The 22,839-nt window shown below is 39.3% G+C and overlaps 1 protein-coding gene across 1 annotated transcript in view; it reads left to right on the top strand.

The window, feature by feature from the left end:
* Positions 1-22,839, top strand: part of kcnh5b (potassium voltage-gated channel, subfamily H (eag-related), member 5b) — a 110,384-nt gene that overhangs the window by 63,174 nt on the left and 24,371 nt on the right. The window contains 3 exon segments of the mRNA XM_054613376.1: positions 5,005-5,204; positions 7,468-7,527; positions 9,980-10,172. Of these exon segments, the coding sequence (XP_054469351.1) occupies positions 5,005-5,204; positions 7,468-7,527; positions 9,980-10,172 (453 nt within the window).

Below are 22,839 nucleotides of genomic sequence, written 5' to 3'. Positions count from 1 at the left end.
ACAAATGTCCCTTTGTGTGTGTGTGTGTCTTGTGTGTGTGTGTGTGTGTGTGTGTGTGTGTGTGTGTGTGTGTGTGTGTGTGTGTGTGTGTGTGTGTGTGTGTGTGTGTGTGTGTGTGTGTGTGTGTGTGTGTGTGTGTGTGTGTGTGTGTGTGTGTGTGTGTGTGTGTGTGTGCTGGTTGTCTCTTCATGTCGGAGTGTTTTGATTGATATCTTCTGGACTTCGGGCGGTGACACTACGTCTCCTCTCTCCTCCTGGACGGACAGATCTCTGTCACTCACACTCATTCACTCTGACAAATCCTCCTAAACTCCTCCAGATGAATGTCCGAAAACCTGCAGAAGTAGAATCAACATGACAGGGAGGAAGTCGACCTCTGGCCCCTCCTGATTTCTCCATTCTCATCAGAATTGAAACTCTTGTGCTTTGTTTGACCCCATCAGACATTTAATGACGTCGCTGTGTAAATGTGTCATTTCAACAATCCACTCTTCAGGGGTTAGTGATGTCAGAGAACAGGGAGGTGAATCCAGGTGAAACATTTCTCATTCAGATCTTTTCCATCACCTGAAAGAAGAGTTGGAAAGCTTTAAAGAAAACAACAGAAACTCTTTCCTCTCCTTGTGATGTCAGGATCAGGATTGTCATCAGAACTCACAGATTTCCACATTCCTTGGGTGGAGAAATTGGCGTATTAGGAGAATTAAAACAACACATGTGTAAACAGCTAACGTATCCTCATACAGCGGTTCGTATGATATCTTATGAAAAGTTACTCCTCATTTTTTGTGCGTATTCCTGCAAAAAAGTCCAGAAAGAAGGATCACATTCTGCCCGTTACAGGTTACAGTCTTTTCAAAATAGACTTCTGTCTTTACAGGAGACAACTTTGTTAGATTTAGTCAACAAAGCTACTTAGTTAGGCGTCCTAAAAGATCGTTGTTTGGTTAAAAAATCGAACGAATTACGGCACATTATTTTTATAGGAATAGCGACAAACACTGGATGAGACCAGCCGGAAACAGCAGACAGAATGAAACTTTAAACTAATGTCAATGATAAATTAAGAAAGAAGAAACAACAAAATGCCACGTAGAAGAAGAGCTGCAGAAGAGTGCATTTGTTCTTCAGAATAATTAAATAAAAAACACTATTTGCATTTTATTTTGATGTTTATTTCCCCTTTTCATAAATGCAACATACAAAAAAAACCTTGTAATATAATGTAATGAATTAAATGCTGCTTTGTTTTCTTCAGTCACAAACTATTGTTGCTGCAGTTGTGATTTTACATATATGCTTTCTCCAAACAACAAAGTGTATTTGGTGGCTCTTCAAGTAGAAAATGTTCCTCACACAGGAATTGATGCACATCTGCTTTCAGTTTGATTAAGTAGTCAACAAGAACAAAAAAGAAAAGACCAAGCATCTAGGTAGACGTCATGGACCCGCCCACACTGTGCAACACTTAGCAACAACGTGGCGAAAACAAGAAGCGGCACCACCACCACCACCACCACCACCACCACCACCACCAGAGGGAGGAAGCAGAGAGGACTTTAAATAGCTGAAGAGCCACGAGGGACATGTGTAAGATTTCATATACAGTATTGAAATGACAGCTTTAAACTGTAGCCTGAGTACTTTGAATGAGCTGTGTTTATAGTCCGATCAGTGTACTGTACTCTGAGTATTTACTTTGTATCAGGCTGAAGCAGCTCTACATAAATGTTCCTTGGAGAACTATATGTGCAGCATCATTGGGTTCTTTAATCCGCTTTGTTTCTTTTCTGGTGGCCCATCTTTCATAAGCTTAAGTATAGTTTTATTTTGTAATGAGGTTTGCATTTATAACTTATAAAATGTTCTTCCTGTTTCTTTACCCTCGGTTGTTTGGTGTCCATGAATTATGTATTGTGACGACTTGTAAAGGCCAAAAACTTTTGGATTGACGATAACAAATGCTTCCTTAACATCTAAACTCATTCTTGACCTCAGAAATAGTATTTTAACAAACACTTTGACTTAATGATTCACACTTTATGATAAACTTACTTTTTAAAGACTCTTAATGTTTAACGTTGTGTTCACGCTTCCAGCAACAAAACCACAAAAACGGCTGCTAAAGCTCGTTGACGTTATGTTGTTAAATAACGCTTGGAACTTGATAACGGCAGGAAGACCTTTGCATAGAAACCGGTAGATGACAACGTGTAGTTTTTTCACTTTCTTATAGTGTAAAGAAGTACATTTTGATTACAATTAATGAACAATCCATCTACAAAACGGATGTCTGGCTGATCTCTGGGCTAAGACTATAACAGGTTTACTCAAAGCTGTCAACAATTTATTCCTCTTTTTAGTTTGCTTGCAATAGGAGGATTGGAGGAAATATGCTGCATATAAGTAGCTTTTTATTAGAAAACTCCACACTCTTCTTGTTAGAGGACTGAAACCAGTCAAACTTGCTCCATCTCACCTGGATAAATGAACCGAACTAGAGGACGATTTGTCAGAGTGCTAACCCGACCACTTCAAGCAGAGAGGTCCTCTCACCTCCACAGAGACACTTCCAGGAGGTCAAACCTCGGTGTTTCTTTACTCTGAGGTGACGGAGGCCAACCGCTGAGCCACCGAGTCGCCCAATTAGGAGTGTTTGTGTTTGGTGGAGGTGAGAGCTGTGTCTCTGAGCTTTCAGTTCCAGATCACTGGGGTTGTCAGAGTCCTGGTCTACCAGCTGACAGGGTGCTGGAAAAGTCCTGGAGGGTCCTGGAAAGGTTGCTGAACGGAGTTTGTCTCACGCTGGCAAGCTACACTTTTCTGTCTCTGGCTTCTGTTTCTCATCCAAACTCTGAATTTCTCACTCCCATTGCGAACACGTTTCTTTGCTTTCAATGTGTACCTGGTTCACCTTCTTTGGTTTTCTTGCTTTTCCATTCATTTGTTTTTCACTCTAAGTATACACATATACACAATCTATCTCATCTATAATCTATAACACACTTTTTGTCTTTTGTTTGTCCAACATTTTCTTCTCTTCCACACTCTCTTGCACTGTTCTAAACCCGAATAATGGATGTATGTGAAATACTCAAGTAAGTTATCTATTGGTTTCATGTAAAGGGACACACATTGCCTTTTTGTGTGTGTTGCTCAAAAAGACAACTATGGGTGGACTGGTGGGGGGGTGTATTGGTCAAACGAACAGGACTTTCAACCAGAACACTGGTGTTTGACATCAAGTTGTGGTTTTATGATTTTATGACATCATGATGTTGGTTTTGTTGCTTTAACCTAACTACTGGTTTTGTTGACTAAACTGAACTGTACTTAGTTATTTGAAGCCCAACCATGATGTTTTTTCCTTAACCCATGGAGTGGTTTTGTAGCCTAAACTTTACTTTCATTTTTAATATAAAAAACTGGACAATTTGTTTCCCTATTCGCAAAACCAGTAGATTGCATTTGGTGACTGTTTCACAGGCGTGAGATGTGTGGTACTTTCCCTCCCCCTCAGCCTTCTTATTTTGTGGCTCATTTGCTGTCATAAGATCCAACCACTTCTTATCAATTTTCCCATTTTTCAACCGGAAAGTTGAACCTATTATTTCCTCTCCTCCTGTCATTTTTATTTACTGGAAGGAGAAGGTGGAAGTTATAAAAAGAGGGAGAACTATTTCGAGGTGAGGTCTCTATGGAAACAGAGGAGTCTGATGGCTCCACTTGAGCGTCTCTTTAACAGTGGAAGCCACCATTAATGCAGCTTGTCATCGAGAGAACAATCATGTTCTTTCCTGAGTGCAGGGCTGCTGCTGAGGAAGTCAGAAACAACCTATAGCCAGGGTTGGAAACAGGCGGCAACCTCCGGTTCTGCTGAATGAAGCCAATGTGGAAGTTTCTTAAAACGTCCACTCTCTCTACTGACCAGCGGAGGCGAAGGGGGCGAGAGGCTTCAAAACGGTAGTCCACAAAACCCACCTGTTGCACTTCTTATATACAGTTTATGAGCATTAGAAACCAGATTGTATAGAGGAGTTCTGGGTGGATGGAAAATGACCCAGGACCTGGTAATGCATCTTCTGTCAATCTTTTTCTATTTTTTGGCATTCTATACCTTGAGGCATCATTCATAAAAGTGACATTCCGATTCTAAACCAACTTTCGAATGCTAATGAGCTTTGTTTTTCTCTGCATGTGACTTCACATGTATCTCCTCTGTTTTAATTTGTTTGGAGTTTTAGACTATTTATAAATGACTTAAATTCCATGTGGCTGTGAAGGATTGTTTCCGCCTCGTGTCATCCAAACAAAGTGTTGTAAAGTCCTAAACTTCTTTTGGAATGGAGATGATATCATTTCCAAAATGAACAACATGTTTTCATCGAACAAAATGTTTTGCTTCAGTCCATATTTGTTGGTGTTTAGCCTTTCAAAAGTACAACTCTGAGGTCAAAAAGCTGTTTGCTCTGGCCGTTTCTGCACACAAAGGGAGGTAAAACCAACTGAAAGAAAGTTGATTTAATAATGAAAGAATAAATCATTGAATCCGATGAATCACTTTATTCATGTTGAGTATTTCTCCCGTACAGCCCTAGTAAAAAAGGATCTAACCACTTGTGTGATTGGCTTCAAGCATGGTTTCTCCAGCTTGTGAATGGTTTATCACTTCAATCAGCATTAAAGACCTTCAACAGCTGAGTTATCCAACTGAACTACAGATCACATGAGGGCGGATTTGTATTCAGTAAGTGCTTTCACAAATTTATATTTCACAATCATGAAAAAGTAAAAAAGCCAACTGCCAGTTATAGAATATGAGGCCTTTGGGTGTGTGTTTTTTTTAATTGTGAAAGAGAGTGTAAGTGGATGTTCTACTCTGATCAAAATAATTACGTTAATACGAATTAATGAGGGCAACCAAAAGAAAGAAATGAGAAAAAGGTTCAAACTAAATGGATAATCAAATGAGTGTCTTCATCCCTCTCCTCTGTCTTCCTTCTCCAGCTCTGCTCTACGCCACCATCTTTGGAAACGTGACCACCATCTTCCAGCAGATGTACGCCAACACCAACCGCTACCACGAGATGCTTAACAACGTCCGGGACTTCCTGAAGCTCTACCAGGTCCCCAAGGGGCTCAGCGAGCGGGTGATGGACTACATCGTCTCCACCTGGTCCATGTCCAAAGGCATCGACACGGAGAAGGTGAGACTGGAGAGGTCAAAGGTCTTTTTGTGGTTCATCATCGAAATACCTTGAGTCATGTTTGTGATTTCAGGGATCTGATCAACACTTTGTATTCCTTTCTTCATATGTGCAATAATGTGAACCCAATCATTCAGTCAGATTCTATCGTATTTTGGTTTTTATTGTTTTTAACGGTTGTCTGGTTTTTTGTTGTGGTGTTTTTTGTTTCATTATCCACTTTGCTACTGTAATACTGCAAATGTCTCCGCTGTGAGACTAATGAATGATAATCTTATTTTATTTTATTGTAATAAACCAGGCTGGGATTTAAAAAATCAAGTAGAAAGTGAAGATGCGAAATCGAGTATTTGAGCTCACATTAGTTTTTTTTCTTTTGGGTAATATTCACCTCACTTAACAACATAGCCGTGTCGTAAAGACAAAAAAGAGAAACTGTAAACATAGCCTAACAAAACCAGAGAGAAGAAACACAGAGAGGCATAAAGAAGTAAATACCAGAATGCCTTGAAGCCTCGGTTACACTCTGTTCTGACCTAATTTACCCGAACACACGCTGAGTGGGGAACTTTTGACCCTCTGAAGAAATCACACTGCGCATACACTGCAGTTATGAACACACACAATTTACATTCTCAAATGATAGTATATTCTATAAATGTTATGTTAATAAAAGCTGAGTCTGTGTTTCAGAACGCTGCAGTGCTCTGAACTCTACTGCTGCGGCTGTATCAATTGAAAACTTTTGATTTACGTAAATGCCATTAACGAATTAGAGGCCCCCTTGATAATCATGTGATTTCTTGCGCCCAATTTCTTGAATGTACTTTTAATTACAAATGAATTATATTGCCTTTCTAAAAATAGAACATACTTAGTTCCCATAGCAATTACAGTATGACACAGTAAGGCTGAGCACCAACAAGGATTCATTGAATCCAAGATAAATAAAAGAGTTTAGCAAAACTACGTTTAAAATGAGTAAATCCAGGTTTAAAGTAAGCAGAGGTCTGCTACAGTTAGAAGCTAATTGGAGGGGGCAGTTCACTTCCTGCTGCTCTGCATTCTTTAGCATTGTTTGCTAGCTAGCTAAAAAGTCAGTTGGTTAGCCTAACGTTACTCATGATGACTGGGCAGAACAAAAGTTTTATATACAGGTGTAATATTACCTGCAGAGATTTGTAACAACTGTGGTGAACATTGATTATTGTCATTAAACATGAATCTGTCATGTCGGTAAAGTTGAGTCTTTTCCCAGCCTTTCTGATGGCGCCCTCCAAATCAAACGCTGTTGCTGCAGCCTGAATTCTGTTTGATTTCTGGCTCATGTCACCTCTGGAGGAATATTAGGAATTGAATTCATTTTGGGCGCATACTTGAAGTTTTTCTTTGCTGAATTGGGACCCAGCCAATCACAAAACCGTGACCTTGGATGGCTGTGAGGTTTTATTGTGCAACAAAAAGGCGCTGAAACTTAATTTAATTTATGTCGTATAATCTCCCCATTATATGTGTCCTGTTTGAAAGGACTATTTGTCCATCTAATTGGTTTTCTCAGCATTCTCCAGTTGACACGCCTGCTCTCTTTCTCCTCTTTAGCTCATAAGCCTCCTCCTCCCCGTCAATAACCATTTTCCAAGTCTTTCTTGAGATAATTATACACTCTTAAAGACATAAGCCGAGTCGCCCTCTGTAGAAATACCTCGCAGCCTGAGCTGGGCACAATTAGTGGATATGTTTTTGTCACTTTGGGAGCCGTTGCATTATTCGCAGTCAGCTGTTTATGCGAGCACACGCCCAAAAAAGACTAGAGGCTCACAAAACAGACTAGAGGCTCCCGTACCGGTGCGACTAATATCCTCCACTTTAAATAGAGCAAAGGCCATTTTATCAAAGAGTGTTGTGTTTTGATGCTGCAGAGGCTTTTCAATGATTTATTGTCCCGCCCCCTCGCTCGCTTTGGTTTATATTTAATTAGGCAGTATTGTGGAAGACGGGAGACTTTTTTTAATTAAACTTAATTCTGCAGTTAATTAGGCTGGATCTAATAATTTGTGTAATGAGCTGGACAAAGCGATTTACAGGCTCTTTTTGGCACAAACTCGTATCCAGAGGGAGTTAATGAATGCAGCAAAGATGGGAGGTAGACAATTCCTCAGTTATAAGTTTAGAGTACAAGAATCATCCTCATTACCTGCTAAAGCTTCTTGTTTTTGTTAAAAAAAAAAGTCCTCCATCAAATACTTCTGTCTCTGTCTTCCAGGTTTTGTCCATCTGTCCAAAGGACATGCGCGCTGACATCTGTGTCCACCTCAACAGAAAGGTTTGTATCTATGGCTTCTCTAAAGACACACATTAGTTGTATCACAGCGCGTCACTGTATAACAATGCATAGTGTGCATCGCTTACAGTTTGATGCATGTAAATACTTTTAATGCCAGTATGTGTAGATGTTTACGTGATTATTTACTCCTAATGGAAGTTTTTGTTTGCAGAAATATGAGACGCTAAAGTCAGAATTAGCTGAACACATAAGGGCTTTTAAAAGAAACTATAAAATGTTGAGAAATTGTAACTTTCATCTTTCTTACTGACATATTTGTAATAGTTTGTGGTGCAAAATACAAATGAAGCTATAAGCATTACTTACTTAACTTACTTACTTCAGACTCTTCTTACACACTGTTTGCATTTTTATATGCAAAAAGTAATGCACTGTTATTCGTATATTACCATAGTAACCCATGTAATCGTGAACCAGGACAGGTGATGTAGTATAAAAAACGATAAAGTACACATATGGAAAACATCGGTGTGACAGGATGGGTCAAACAAACAAACCTTCACCCAGGAGACCGCTGTTCATGACCTGTGTGAAACCAGAAGTCAACTTAACCTTTGTAGTTATTTTAATGGAAACCACAATCTTTTTTAAAAAACCTCATCAAGTTGATTCCTCTGAAGACGGTCGTTTATTTTGAACAGACTGTTTGCATATAGCGAGTGATAATGTGAACGTGTTGCTAGATATTCGTAGGAGAACGCAGGAAAATGTATAAATAACTTTTAGTAAGATACCATGCGATCGTTTTATAACTATAAACTGTGTAGATGAGAATCAATTTAGAAAAATAAACAGATTTTTCATTTTCCAACCACCTGAATTTGCCTCAGTACCATGTTTAACCTTCTTCACACAAACAGATTTCTAGATTTTTGGAGTAGAACATTTTCTCTCCGCTGAACATACTGAGTACTAGTCCTTTGGTGCATTCATGACATAACTAAATTCAGGTTAGACGCTCTTAGGCATCACTGGACACGACTCATGTTGGTCCCAAAACTTTGGCAGACTCAATCTGCTGAACTGGCATTGAACAAAGGACACCTTCGGTTGTGTAACTGTTCCGTGTAACAACCATCTCCAATGACTAATACTTGGACGCCAATGAAATGATTCTCGTTACCCAGACCGACTGCCATTCATGGGGCCTCTAATATCTTTATATCATATTCATTTCAAGGTTTTTACAGGTAAATGTGTTAATTAGGTTGAATTAATACATTTCAGGAAAAATACATTTAAATCAGAACTCTTTTCATAGTTAATTACTTTTATAGACAAATGTCCCTTTTGGGGCTCAAGGCATGAAGATGACCTTTTTATAAAATGTTATCTTTTGAAAAATGTGAAAACCAAAATAAGTGGATTTTTCAAAAGAAAGAATTCTGGTTCTGAGTTTGAACCAGAATTTATTTGTCCTTACATTCTAAAAGTCCTTGTTTTCTTTTTTAAAGGGTCAACGTCCCCCAAATTTGTACCAAAAGTAAACTCTGTAATAAAAAAGTGAGAGAAAATGGAGCCTTTTTTTATAAGTTAGTTTGGTAAAGTTTGGCAACTGATTTCTTAAATATAAAAAACAAAAAAAATTAAACCTGGCAAATCAGTAAAAAAAAAAAAAAAAAAAGACCCAGGTCCACAGATTTAGCTTTTTTGTATTTTTCTCCAGATTAAATGTTCGTGGTCGCTGGTTGAAAATGTGAGACTTCATGACTAAAAACACAAAATGCAAAATGTCTTTGAAAAACACCGACGAGTGAACGCTCCATCCAAAGAAAACTGGACTCACAAACAGGCTTTTGCCTCAATAAACAAGCTGTCTGCAGTTTAACAATGTCACACTAGAGAGTTTTGGAGGTTTTTAGTTCTCAAAAAGGATTATCTCACTGTGCGGAAGCTGTGTTTCATTTTTGCACACATGAATGGGTATCCGCAAATGACTTATTCTGCAGATAGAAAGACAATCTAGACTGTTAAGAGGAAAACTAGTATGTTACCTCTTTTTTGATAGGACCTTTCATTAGAAATCCACAAGTGTTGAAGAAAAAGCAACTTACTAACTTAACTTATATCTTTTTAATGTTTTTTTCTGGCAGGCAGTTTCTGTGTTTAAAGCTGTTGGTCAGCTGTATCTAAATGGGTAACTTTTGTTTTGAAAGACATACATTTTAGTTTCTTTTTTAATGTTTTATTTGTTCGACAAATTCAAAGCCGCAAGAGTCAATAGGGAGTGAGTGTCAAGTTTAAACAATTATAAACTGGTCCCATTAAAGGAATGCACAACGTTTAAAACATAGTTCACTCTCATTGTACTCTTCAGTGAAAGAACAAACGTCTGAAACCAGCGCTAACCGTTTTTATAATCATGTCTCTGCAGCCTCAGTATACCTTAAAGAACAGGTAATCAATATCAACTTCCTGCCCCCTCTCTCAGGTGTTCAACGAACATCCTGCGTTCCGGTTGGCGAGCGACGGCTGCCTGCGCTCGCTGGCGGTGGAGTTCCAGACGACCCACTGCGCCCCCGGAGACCTGATCTTCCACGCCGGAGAGAGCGTCGACACCCTGTGCTTCGTGGTGTCGGGGTCACTGGAGGTCATCCAGGACGACGAGGTCATCGCCATCTTAGGTACGTGGACATGGAGTTCAGTAGATGTCTTTACTGAAGGGGGAGAGAGTGTTGCGTTTTCTGGAGACACTTCATTTGGAATAATCCAGGGTGTGTGTGTGTGTGTGTGTGTGTGTGTGTGTGTGTGTGTGTGTGTGTGTGTGTGTGTGTGTGTGTGTGTGTGTGTGTGTGTGTGTGTGTGTGTGTGTGTGTGGATCATTGGGGAATCGATTGATTGATTGTTTTAATTAAGAGAAAATAAGGTGGCAATATATGCAAATGACGTTGGGTTTGTTCTGCTGTTGGTTGGACAAAACAAGATATTTGAGGACATCTTGGACTCTGAGAAGTTATGATGCTTCATTTTTCATCATTTTCTCTTTTATAGACATAAATAACTGTTAGCTGCGACCGTACTGTGGATTTAATGCGGTGAAATCAACCCTCCTTTCAACACTAACTGTTTTGTCGTGCAGCATTGAAACATCCACAGTGAAAAAAAGCTTATGACTCATGAGGAAGGAGGAGATAAACGGCCAGTTCTCTATAATCTCTATAATCAGCAGTACATGCTGAATAACCATTGATTCATGCAGGAGATAAAAATGATCATAAAAATGATGATGTGTGTCTCAGGCAGCTCATGAAGACCTGAAAGCTGATGTCATAGAGAAGCTCATCAGGTGAATGAAATGTGTCACAATAAAGCAAAATAGGAACAACTGAAAACTCAATATAATACTTAGATTTGACAAAAAGAACATCAGTTTTGTTTTTTTGTTAATGGGCTGTCTGAAGTAAAAATGAACCAGCTGACAGTCAAATGTGTTGAGAACATTTTATCATCAAATTTCTACAAAGTAAGATAACCTACCTATATATTTTTTGGTGTTGCATTTTTTACCTTTTCTGATTTGAAAGGTTTTCATAATCCTGTCAGCTCATAAAAAATCTCCACAAATTCAAAAGAAACAGAACCGACTTCAACAGCAACAGTATCATACCTGCAATTTTTTACTTTCACTTGCTTTTTTTGCTGTTTGAAAACGCTGCTTACGCAGAAATCAAAAGGATGAAAGTTGACTCACTTCAGTCGACCAGCAGTCAGCTGACGTCGATTCCGTGTCAAAGTGTCAAGTGAAAAACAGTCCGACTCTTATCTGCCGCCGTACATATTGCTCTCTGCAGCCTCGTACTGTAATATTCATGAGGAGGAGAAGAATAAGAAGCTGACAGAGATATTGTCGAGGAAACGGCTTTTTACAGAGACAAGCACAGGCGGCATTGGCGGCTGCATTAGTGTAGTGCACATTCTCCCAACCATCAGCAGACCCTGATGAGCGTTTACTGACAGAGAATAACAAGAAGGCAAAATGATTACAACAGAGAGCGAGGGCAAAGCTGCACCCATCGTTTGGTGTGTGGATGTTTTCAGATGGAAGCTGTTAGACTCACTCACACAACAAAGTCAGTCAGTCTGACAGCCGCTGTCGTTTTGAAATTTAAAAGTTGACTGGTTCTACTTATTAGCTCATGGCGGACAATTATCTCTAAAACAACATTCAGGGTTGGTTTCCAGTTAAACCAGGAGAACGCAGTCATTTAGAGACCTACATTTCAAATACAGGCTGTCCACATACATCTTAAAGGGGACATATCATGATAGTTTTTAGGTTCATACTCCTTTGGGGGGGTTTCTACTAAACTTGTTTACATGCTTTAATAATCATAAAACACTTTTTTCCCCTCATACTGTCTCTCTGAATATACCTGTATTCACCCTCCCTCTAAAACGCTCCGTTTTTGCGCCTGTCTCTTTAAGACCTCCTCCTGAAAAGCCCAGTCTGCTCTGATTGGCTTGAAAAAAAAATGGTCGTTTTTTCTAGCTCTGTTCCTTGGTTGTAAGTTGATATTCTACTCATCAAAGTAATAGCTGAGTTTCTGAGCACTGTTCATTTGTTAATTGATGTTTTACGTACCTAAATGTGTTTTCCATCTCAAAAACATGGTGCTGCCTTGTTTACATCAGCTTGTGGTCTTCCGCTCCACATTTATTTCCACATTGCTGCCTCCTGGTCACTATTAAAATGTATTGCAAATACATGTATTTTTTTCTATTTTAGTGTAGATGTTAGAGGCCATGTTATCTATAATAAATCAGTGGTACATTATGATGAAAGATGGTGATCTAGGACAGTACACATAGAAACGGCTGCAGCCACAGACTGTAGCAGGATTATGATCTGTGATGCTAGCTGCTGTAATGCAAGATAGTGATCCATTACATTAGAGCTGTAGATCCACTGCAGCAAATAGTGAGAATCAGCTGCAGTTTATAATCTGTGAAAATAGACAAAATGGAAAATGGGCATAAAAGAATGTGAAGAGGAAGAGAAGTAAAGAAAAATATCATCGCAGAAAATACATATTGTTGAGAAGGACATATGTTTGTTTGTTTTAACTGGGGAGACAAAATATGAGAGGAAGAGAGGAAGAGTAAAAGCAGCTTCCTCATCTTCATTAGGAGTCCGAGTCGGACCAGGCAGCAGTCTGAGGTTCATAAAGAACATTTTAGATGTTTGATGAATCGCCTCATCACACTGAAGACATTAATAGTAAATAGTTAGTCAGTTGTCATCAGGAGAGCCGGACGGAGTCAAAAGACAAATATTTCTATCTGCCGTGTTTTCTATTTAAAGGCGTGATGTGAAGGATGCAGCAACATGCTACAAAGAAATCAGCATTTCACCTCTACTACTGTTCAATAAACCAAACATCCTCTATGTACTGTTTCTAACCGGGACTGTTTATGGATTGAACGTGGTAGAAATAGGAAAATGAATCATGTTTTAGTTTTGTCCTCCATTCAGCAGCAACTTTTGAGATTCTGATTCTTAAAATATACATTTAATAAATTATGGAGTATATTGCCTAAGTATCAAGTATATAAATAAGTCAAAATCAGCTCCACCTTTTCCAGGCCTACTGTAAATATATTTGAAATGAGCTGTTCTGTATAATGAGTACTTTTACTTTTGGATATTTTTTGTCATATTTATATATTTTTTTTAACTGAAGTTTTGAATACAGAGTATTTTTACACTATGCTCTAGTAAACAATTTTTAGAATCAGAAGCAGAATCCTACACATTGTTCCATCTCACATTCTGATTTCTTTGAGCTTGGGGCCTTTTCAGAGCTCGTTATTAAACCTCCGTCACACACAGAGAAGCTTCTGGTTCTCTGCAGGAAGGAGAGGAAGCTCTCGCAGTCTCCTGCTGAGGAACATTAACTTCAGCTCACGTACCGATCAGCCACTTCTGGACACCATCCACCAAATCTGAGGCCCACACTCTTTACTGTGAAGTGTAATTTAATGCTCCACAAAATGCAGTATTTCGCATCAATCGCCTTGGTGCAAAAGAAAGAAAGCTTCAAAAGTTTGCAGAAAGCTATTTGGAAACAGCCTCTCTTTAAATTGGTTACTCACACAGGTTTTTTATTTCTTTGCAAAATCCAGTTGCTTCACTCAAAGATTACCAAATAATTGTGTACCATCAACCCTCTCAAATACATATTTATTAGAGCCCAGGCCTTATTTAATATGAAAATAGTGGTCAGTCCTTTATACTGTACCTCAACTGAAAAGAGATTGAGGCTTTTATGTCCTCTTTGTTCTTTATGTTTTTATAAATATGGTATATTTGATGATCATTTTGTTTCTTATGCACTGTCTTGCTGGCTGGTCTGTCAAAGCACTTTGTAAACCTTGTTTTTAAAAGGTGCTATATAAATAAAGTTATTATTATTATTATTATTATATTTTGGTGAGAACTCATATTGAGGCTCATGTTAAAAGACATCAGCGCCCCTGCAGGCAGCAGCATCCTCTGAAGGTGTTAAACATCTGTAGGAAGAGATGAGTTTCATGATGAAATCACAGCAGAGAGGAGCAGATGAATGAAACCAAGGAATGTGAGAATAAAGAATAAGAACAGCATAGTGGTGACTATGGTATAAATATGACTTTATGGTTGATGTTCTGATTGGATTAATGCTGTGGAAATGATTGGTAATGGAATCTAATTTAAATTTTGGTCCAGACTGAAATATCTCCCCAACTATCGGATGGATGACCTCTGGTGATTTAATGTCAAATGAATAGCTTTCTCATTAGCATCAGATGTCATTTGTGTCTGTTAGCAAACTGAAAGCTGAACTAAGATGGCGACCGTGCCAGACATAGAACCTTGTAGAGATCTGCAGGTTAGGATTGTCATTCAGAGCATGTTGGCGTATGCTGTCATAAGATTCAGCCATTGTTTTGAGAATTTATTGAAAGTTTAAACATTTTGTTTTGTGAATAACTCCAGCAGAATTACAACAGCTTGCTTATTTTCTATGAACCCTTGAAAATCTCTCAAGGACCCTTTGGGGTCCACAGACTCCATTTTGGGGAAACCAGTTATTGGATAGCTTGCAAGTTGTTGTCAAACTTTGTGTTGCATAGCAACCAGCAAAATGTTCCAGTCATTAACAACAATGCCTCCGGCTGCAGTCTGTGATTCGAGCTGGAGAACAAAGCTGCTGTCTGATCACAGCGTCTACAGGGAGAGAGGGATGGAGGGATGGAGGGAGGAGGTAGACGGGTGGAGAAGGAGAAGGTGGAGGAAGGATAAGAGCTGATAAGAGGAAGAGAAGAGGATCGGAGAGAGGAGAGAGGGGATGTTAGGCTTGGTTAGTTTTAGGAAAAGATTCTATTTAGGGTTCAAAAAAGTACCTTTATTTCATAGTTAAGGTCGGTGGTTCGAACCCCTCTGCAGGCAACATGCCGAGGTGCTCCCCGGGCGCCTCTTAGCAGCCCACTGCTCCTCCGGGATGGTTAAATGCAGAGAATTGTAATTTCCCCATTGTGGGACTAATAAAGGCTTAATTATTATTATTATTATTATTATTATTATTATTATTATTATTATTATTATTATTATTATTATTATTATTATTATTATTATTATTATTAAGTACGTTACATAACTGAAGGATGATTAAATAAGTCAACTTTCACTTTTTGTTCCATAGGAAACACAAACACTGGTCTCCAGGGTGAAAGTCCTGTGTCTTCCTATTTTCTTCATTACATAACTCCAGCAGGCTGGTCTTTTGTAGCAATACCTACATAAAGTAATGCGTCGTAACTCGTAGATATCCCATGAAATTATTCCGGATCTTATCGACGTAATCGTGATCAATTTATTTATTTAACTTTTGTAGTTATTTTAACCCAAACACAATCTTTTTCTAAACCTTACTAAGTAGTTGTGTTGCCTGAACCAAACTGAGTTGCTTCCTGTGAAGATGGAAGTAAATAAAAAAGGCGGTATGCAGGTAACGAACGGAAATTGACGTGTTGATGGTTTTCGTAGGAAAACGCACAAAAATCAAGGATTAACTTCTCGTAAGACATCACACGAACCTTTGTATGAGGATGCGTTGTGTTCACAGCATCAAAGGAAACTTCTTTCTTAAAAACGTTTCCCTCCTCTAAGGTTTTCCTTTTCCTCATGACAGCCGTCCCGTTTTTAGCCAACTTCCTGTTTTTACTCTTGTGCTGAGAAGAAAAAGGAAGTTCTGCCAGAACCAGAGCTCATGTTGGGAAACGAGAGAGAGACAAGAGGTACAATAAAAGACAAATGTTCTTCCCTCATCCATCACGTCACACAGGATTACATTTAGAAGATGCCATTTTTCATTGTTATAAAAGTAGTTTGGGGACGGAATCACAGGACGGTGGAAACGTGCTGAAGTTTTGTTTCTTGGTGAAAGCATATTTTAGAGAGATGTATTATAAGGAGACATCGGAGATAAAGTTCAACCGATATGTATCTTTTCTGCAGGGATTTGAACGACTTTGGTTGTTTTTTCTTGGAAACACATCAGTGGTTTGATTAACGGGTGTCCTGTTTTACATTATGATTGGTGCGAAGTCATTTTAGCATTTAAATGAGCAAATATTTTTGTGCTAAGTTATGCATAGCTGGTATTTGTCGAATGAGCTGAAATGTCCAAGACAGACCACCGTACATAGGACTAACTGTTTTTGACTGATTTTAAGTTTCTCTCAATTATTTATCCACCCAACTGTTTTCTTTCTTGTGCATAATGGGCTTTTCCAATATTCTTTTCATCTTAGTTGTTATTTACTTTGTGTTTCTGTAAATGGAGGTGTGGATCTGTCTTTAGACTTTCTGTCTTCCTGTTGGTGCCACAGTCATGGATGCTATAAACGCTCTTATTAGCTACTTAGTTACAATAATGTTATATATACGTTTTGCACACATGCACACACAAACAACTGTCTGAAATGAACTTTTTCCCTGCCTGCTTCTCTATTTTCCTTTTTTGTATGCGACTCATAACTTTACCTACCACTTTAGAAATCCTTACACTAAATGAAGAAATAACATTTTAGATCTGACGTCATTCAATGTTCGATATATTAACACATAAATAATCACGTGCGTGGTAAATTCCAGTGTTTGAATCCCACCGTAGCATCAGTAATCATTATTCACTGTCGCACTGAGCTGGTTAGTGATGTTTGTACAGTAACGGGTAAAGCTTGTAGCTCCATCCGGTTACACTAACGTCTTTATGCTGGGCGGTTTCCCCGTCTGATAAACAGGCACACACACACACACACACACACACACACACACACACACACACACACACACACACACACACACACACACACACACACACACACACACACACATGCTGAGGGACTGAGCAGTTGCTGAGCACAGTAGGGGATGAAAAGATGGAGGGAGGGGGAGAAGAGTAAAGGGAGGAGGTGGGACATTCTTTCGTCTTTCACCAGGTTAAATGATATTTTTCTCGTTTCCAAACACATTAAGTCGGAGGATCTGGAGGTTTGAAGGAAGGAAAAGAGAGAGGTGATAAGGAGGAGGAAAAAGGGGGTTTGTTTTAAAGGATGGAAGGCAAGAGAAGTTTAGGTAGATGATGGCTCAGTGGAAAGAACAGAGGTAGAAAGAATAGGAGGTGACTTTCAAGTGAAGGATGAAGGAGCAGACGTTTGGAAAGAGAACAACCAGAGAAGATGGAAGAATGGACGGAAAACAAAGAGGGAAACATAGAAGGGAAAGGTTAGAATGATGGAGGAAGAGATTGGAAGGATTTGAGAGAGAATCAAAGGAGGGCGATGGAGGATGAGGAGGAGGAGGAGGAGGAAGAAGAAAAAGAGGAGGAGGATGAGGAGGAGGAGGGAGAAGAAGAAGAAGAGGAGGAGGAGGAGGAGGAGGAGGAGGAGGAGGAGGAGGAGGAGGAGGAGGAGGAGAGGAGGAGGAGGAGGAGGAGGAGGAGGAGGAGGAGGATGGAGGGAGAGAGTGCCGGTTGCGGTTTTTAAAGCCACTGATTTCCCCGGCTGAGGAGAGAGGCTGCTCCCCGAGGCTGTAACACACTCTGCTCTCATTAGTGTCCAATGGCATCCGGTTGACACACACACACACACACACACACACACACACACACACACACACACACACACACACACACACACACACACACACGCTCTGGAGCAGTGAATGTACATGTAGCATTGCCAGTGTTTATTTGTCTTATTATGGCTCCTTAATGTCTCCATGTACAGGCTGTGGAAAATGAGTTTTCTCTTGAGAGGGCAATAAAGTATCTGAACACCTCATACACAACATCGCAGGTAAACACACAAATACACAATAGTCTTCCCACAGTAATAAGGCAATACTGTGGCAGTAATATCCATCTCATTTCCCATAATCCACCAGGCTTACTGCGTCCCGTTACCTCACTGGAGGGGAGGCAGCGGAGATGTGGAACAGTTAGAGTCGACTGACAGCTGGAAGGAAATATGTTCAACTCAAGATCAGTCTGTCAAAAGGTCAGAGTGACGCGCTTTATGAAAGATGGTCAAAAGAGAGCTGCAGGGATGAAGCATCACTGGTTTACCGCCACATAAAGCCAATCAGATTCTTCCATTCAATTTCAGATTATTACATAAAACAATCTCTGTGTCAAACAAACGTTTAAGATATTATGAGGTTTAGTTCAGCAAGATAATCTTAAAAATGAACACCACTTGATGTTTGAAGTGTAAAGTAAAAAGCTACTGCGATGCTACGCTACGATTGGCCAGTCTGGGTTTAAAGGGGCGGGACTTAATTAAAGGGACTATTCTCCGTGTCTAAATTAACCAGCTAAACTTGTATAAATGTCCTCATTGTGTTGTTTGTATCTGTCATGTTATGAGATGAGGTGTTGCTTTTAGATCCTGGTAATGTTTGACTACACTCCTTATGGGAAGTGATTTATATTAATGTTAGGATGACCACACACCACCAGCCCTTTAGCCTGAATTATCTATTGATGATTTCTCTTCCGGCTCTAGAGAAAAATCACTCACCCTCTTTTCTTTCTTTGTTTTTGCCAAAAGGATGAGCTGATTAATTTCTTAATCCATTATTCATGTTTGGTTATGAGAAGGGGAATTCAGTCTGGCCTTCTATTCACACAGCAATATGTTCTGGCCCAGCGAGCAATACGTCAGCGGTGAACAGGAGGAGGTGATCCTGCAGACGCATTATGAGATCCAGTAACAGGATTCAGCGGGCTGTTCTGATGAGGAACACATTAGAGGAGGAAGTGTCGGTGGAAGGGAGGACGATGAAAGAGAGATTCTTGTAAAATGTCTTTTCATGAGCATCTTAAGCCTCAGATATCATGCTTTGAAACTGCCTCTGATCAACTCACATAAAAGGATCTTCTGTCCTTTTTTGACAATGTTGAATACCAAACAGGATGAACCGTCTTTAGTACAAACTTCTATATAAAACCTTTGTTACAGTTGGACAAAATGCTAACGCTAACCTGCTGCAGGGTACTGCTTCTTATTTTAACGGTTGGTTCTTTATTTATTTAGTTTTTTATATTATTCTGTAGCTTCCCAGTGGAAACGTGCTTTTAACTGAAAACATTCTCCTTGGTGACCTGAAGTAGGTGCATAATGCATACTACATGTATCCTCATCCATAGTCCGTGTGTCTGACCTGCAGCAGCTTGGATGGCGGTCGGCATGCTCACAGTTTGGAGACAGGAGGACACTTTCAACAAGCTAAAGCTAATACTTCAAACTAATCGGTTAGTGAAGGTGGAGATTCAGGGAGATTGAAGTGAGGCTGCCTTCATTGCATGTTCAAATTAAAATGCTCAAAATGGGTCTTTTAAAGTCGAGTTCAGATCTCAAACGCAGAAAGTCAAGAGTAGAGTTTAAAGGAAAACTAAAGAGTTCATCATGTTTTTATTCATGCAGTCTCATGCTTGTGATTTAGGGGCAATGAGCAAAATATAGTACACTTCACTTTGTATGTTTATGCTCTTTATGTGACAATTTAAGGGCTTTTCAGTATCTTTCATTAAAATGTGCCTCATTGCAAATGACTGACTGCTGGTTGGATGATTATAAAAGAGTCGAGTTAAAGGAAAGAGGCCTTTTAACACGGTACGTTTGTTTGTAATTATACATTTTTCACTTCTGCAACAAATTTTTATATACATGACACAAACTATTACTGCCTCACATTTAAATGGATTATGCTGACGCAATTTGCATATTTATCTTGGTAAAAAAATTATTTTTACAAAATAACTGGTGATCTGAAGCCCTAATAAGATAAATCTTTATTCATCTCAAGGGAAACACTGACCATATGTTGAGGAGACAAGACGCAGAAGCATGATTAATTCATCAGTTATCTTAATTAATCATCTAATTAGCATAAGTGGTTATGATTAATATCACGCTGCTGATCATGTTGGGACTTTTAGGCAGATCAAGTTCCTCTTGTTGAGAACAGAATGATTCATTAAACTTCTTTATTACTTGTTTCTACAGTTCATTCATGTGGAGCTCATTAATCATTCATGAGTCTTAAACTGGAGACATATCGCACAGTAACTGTTTATCTGTCAGGGACAACATTTGTGCAGAGTGTGGAGCTGCTATGATGATTGAAATGGTTCTCCACATGCTAACAGTAGAACTTCTAATCCAATAAGGAGCATAAATGCTGCTGTAGGTGGATCAGTGTCACAGCAGCTGTTTACCTCTCTCCACCCTCTCAACAGCACCGTCAGCACACCAGCTGCAAGTATATCAGCCTGAGATTATTGGATGGAGGTGTGTTGAGCTGCAACGCTAGATAAAGCAGTCCGAGGGCAAACACCACGCTCTGTCCGGCCACAGGCAATTTATTTTTCTGCTGATGGGCGGATCCAGTCTGACCAGCATCCAGACTCCTCTGCACATTTGACAGGATGATAACTGTGAGTTGATCCTCACGGAGACAAACTAAATGTCCAGCTGAGTTTGTTTTAAACTTTATGGATAATCACAATTTACCATTCCTAAATTCTTAAGAAGTTTAATCTGCTGTTTTAGTTGCTGTGTTTAATAGAAGATAAAAAAAAAGAACATTGAGTTCCAGTTCGTGCACTTTATTTTGAACAGTTTGATATTTCTACCAAAAAAACATTGGTTAGGAACCTGAAATGTTGGTTCTCTGCAGGAGACAAAAACGGACCCTGAATCGGCATTTTTATTAATAGAAACAAATATCTGTAATTACAGGGAGACGGTCAACATGGGACTCAAATGCTAAGGATTGAAAGGGATGCATGATGGGATGTGATTGGTTAACCTGATGATGTGTGTATGTGTGTGTGTGGGGAGGTCAACGAACCAAACCAAGAACCCTCAGTAAACATTGTAAACATGAGTTTATGGTCTCAATCTCTAGTTTCAAGTCTTCTTCAATACAGCATGATGTTCATTTAGTAAATGATGCTCCATTTAGAGTCAAACAGACCATAAAGCAGGGGATGCTTTAGGGCGGGGCTACACACTGATTGACAGGTCCACACCAGAGACGTATACGCCGTCTCTATGTCACTCCTCCTCACTCCATATATGGTCACTTCTGTTCACTGGTTGCAAAAAACCAACATGGCGACTGCGGTATTCCAAGAAATCCCAGAATTCGAGGCTTCATAACATCAGTCCACAAACCAATGGGTGACGTCACATTGATTACATCCACTTCTTATATGCAGTGTATGAGTACATACATGGCAGTACACAACAGAGGGTACATGAGTGTTCGTGTACGTCATATTCCGTGTGAAGCGGCGTACGTCAAACACGAGCAGTCAGACAGAACACAGTGAGGAATGGTTCTGGTTGTGGGGATTCATCCATCTCCGCCCAATTTCTAATTTCTTTAACCCCACTGTAGATGTCACACACAGCACCACCTCCACGTCCACATCCACCTCCACCTCCACATCCACCTCCCCACATCCACATCCACATCCACCTCCACATCCACGCCACTAATTGGTGAAGAGCTGCAGATCTCTGGGGAGCTCAGTCAAGACGAGTTCAGTCGAGATGACATCAACACACACACACACACACACACACACACACACACACACACACACACACACACACACACACACACACACACACACTCTGTCTGCGTTTCAGTGATGGCGTGGCGTCTGTTGAGACAGCTCGTGGACAGCGTTGACTGCTTTTTCGTCAAATGGTATCCAGGTCAGCTCAGGAAAACGCTGAGCAGGTGGTTGTGGCAGGTTCGACACAGATTTGAGTCCTTATTAGCCCAGATTTTACCTTTCTTTGTGTGAGGCTGTTACAACCAGAATGCAACTGGATCTCTTCAGGGGAAAGGTGGTGTAGAAGCACCGTCATATTCTATTTCTAGTTATTATCGACGGTTGGTGGAGAGTGAACTCAAAGTGAAATACTCGAAAGTTCAAAAACTTCAGCACTTATGTAGAAAAGAAAATAATATAGTAGAAGAGAATGGAAGTATTTTGATGCTGCTGCAGGTTTATCGATGTATATGTGCAAATACGGGTACTGATTTTAATATTTGTAACTTTTTTTGTATTATGTGTTTAATTTCCCATCATATTTTACATTAATTATGGCATTCTTTGCCTGTTTTTATTGTTTATTCTAGTGCTGTCACAATATCAGATTTTTCGCTTCACCATTATGTTCAAAAGAAAAAGAAAAACTTTTCTATTTCCTGTGGAAAATTGGTAGAAAAAAAGATAATAATACTTTTAGTCAAATTCATCTTTAACTTTGTTTACTCTGAGTTTTGGCAAATAAATACAATAAAAATATGAGTGTAGGGAGATGGAGAGAGTCTGTAAACATAGTTGTGTATATATACTGATTTAAGAGGTCCTGGATTATTTACATGATGTTTACATTTCATTTTTTAATAGCACAGTTTTCCTCATTATCGGTATATTGTTTAACCCCTACTTCATTCTAGTCTGTTGTCCCTTAGTTTAAAGCAATTTGTGCAGCATTTCTTTTATGGAAGGTGCTATACAAATACATATTAAATATATTATTTATTGCTCTATTTCTCTATTTCATGCTTTACCTGGTGCTGTTGATTAAAACATTTATCAGTGTTAAAACCTATTTGCAGTTTAGTTAAAACAGCTCTCAGATCAGTTTCTGTGGATGAGACGCAGCAGCTTCTGATGACGTACGACACATTTGATGCTGCGTATTATTATTATTATTATT

Source organism: Anoplopoma fimbria, chromosome 15 (genome assembly GCF_027596085.1).
Source record: "Anoplopoma fimbria isolate UVic2021 breed Golden Eagle Sablefish chromosome 15, Afim_UVic_2022, whole genome shotgun sequence".
Taxonomy (NCBI): domain Eukaryota; kingdom Metazoa; phylum Chordata; class Actinopteri; order Perciformes; family Anoplopomatidae; genus Anoplopoma; species Anoplopoma fimbria.
The sequence above is the reverse complement of the archived record's forward strand: the minus strand, read 5'-3'. Positions and strand labels throughout refer to the sequence as shown.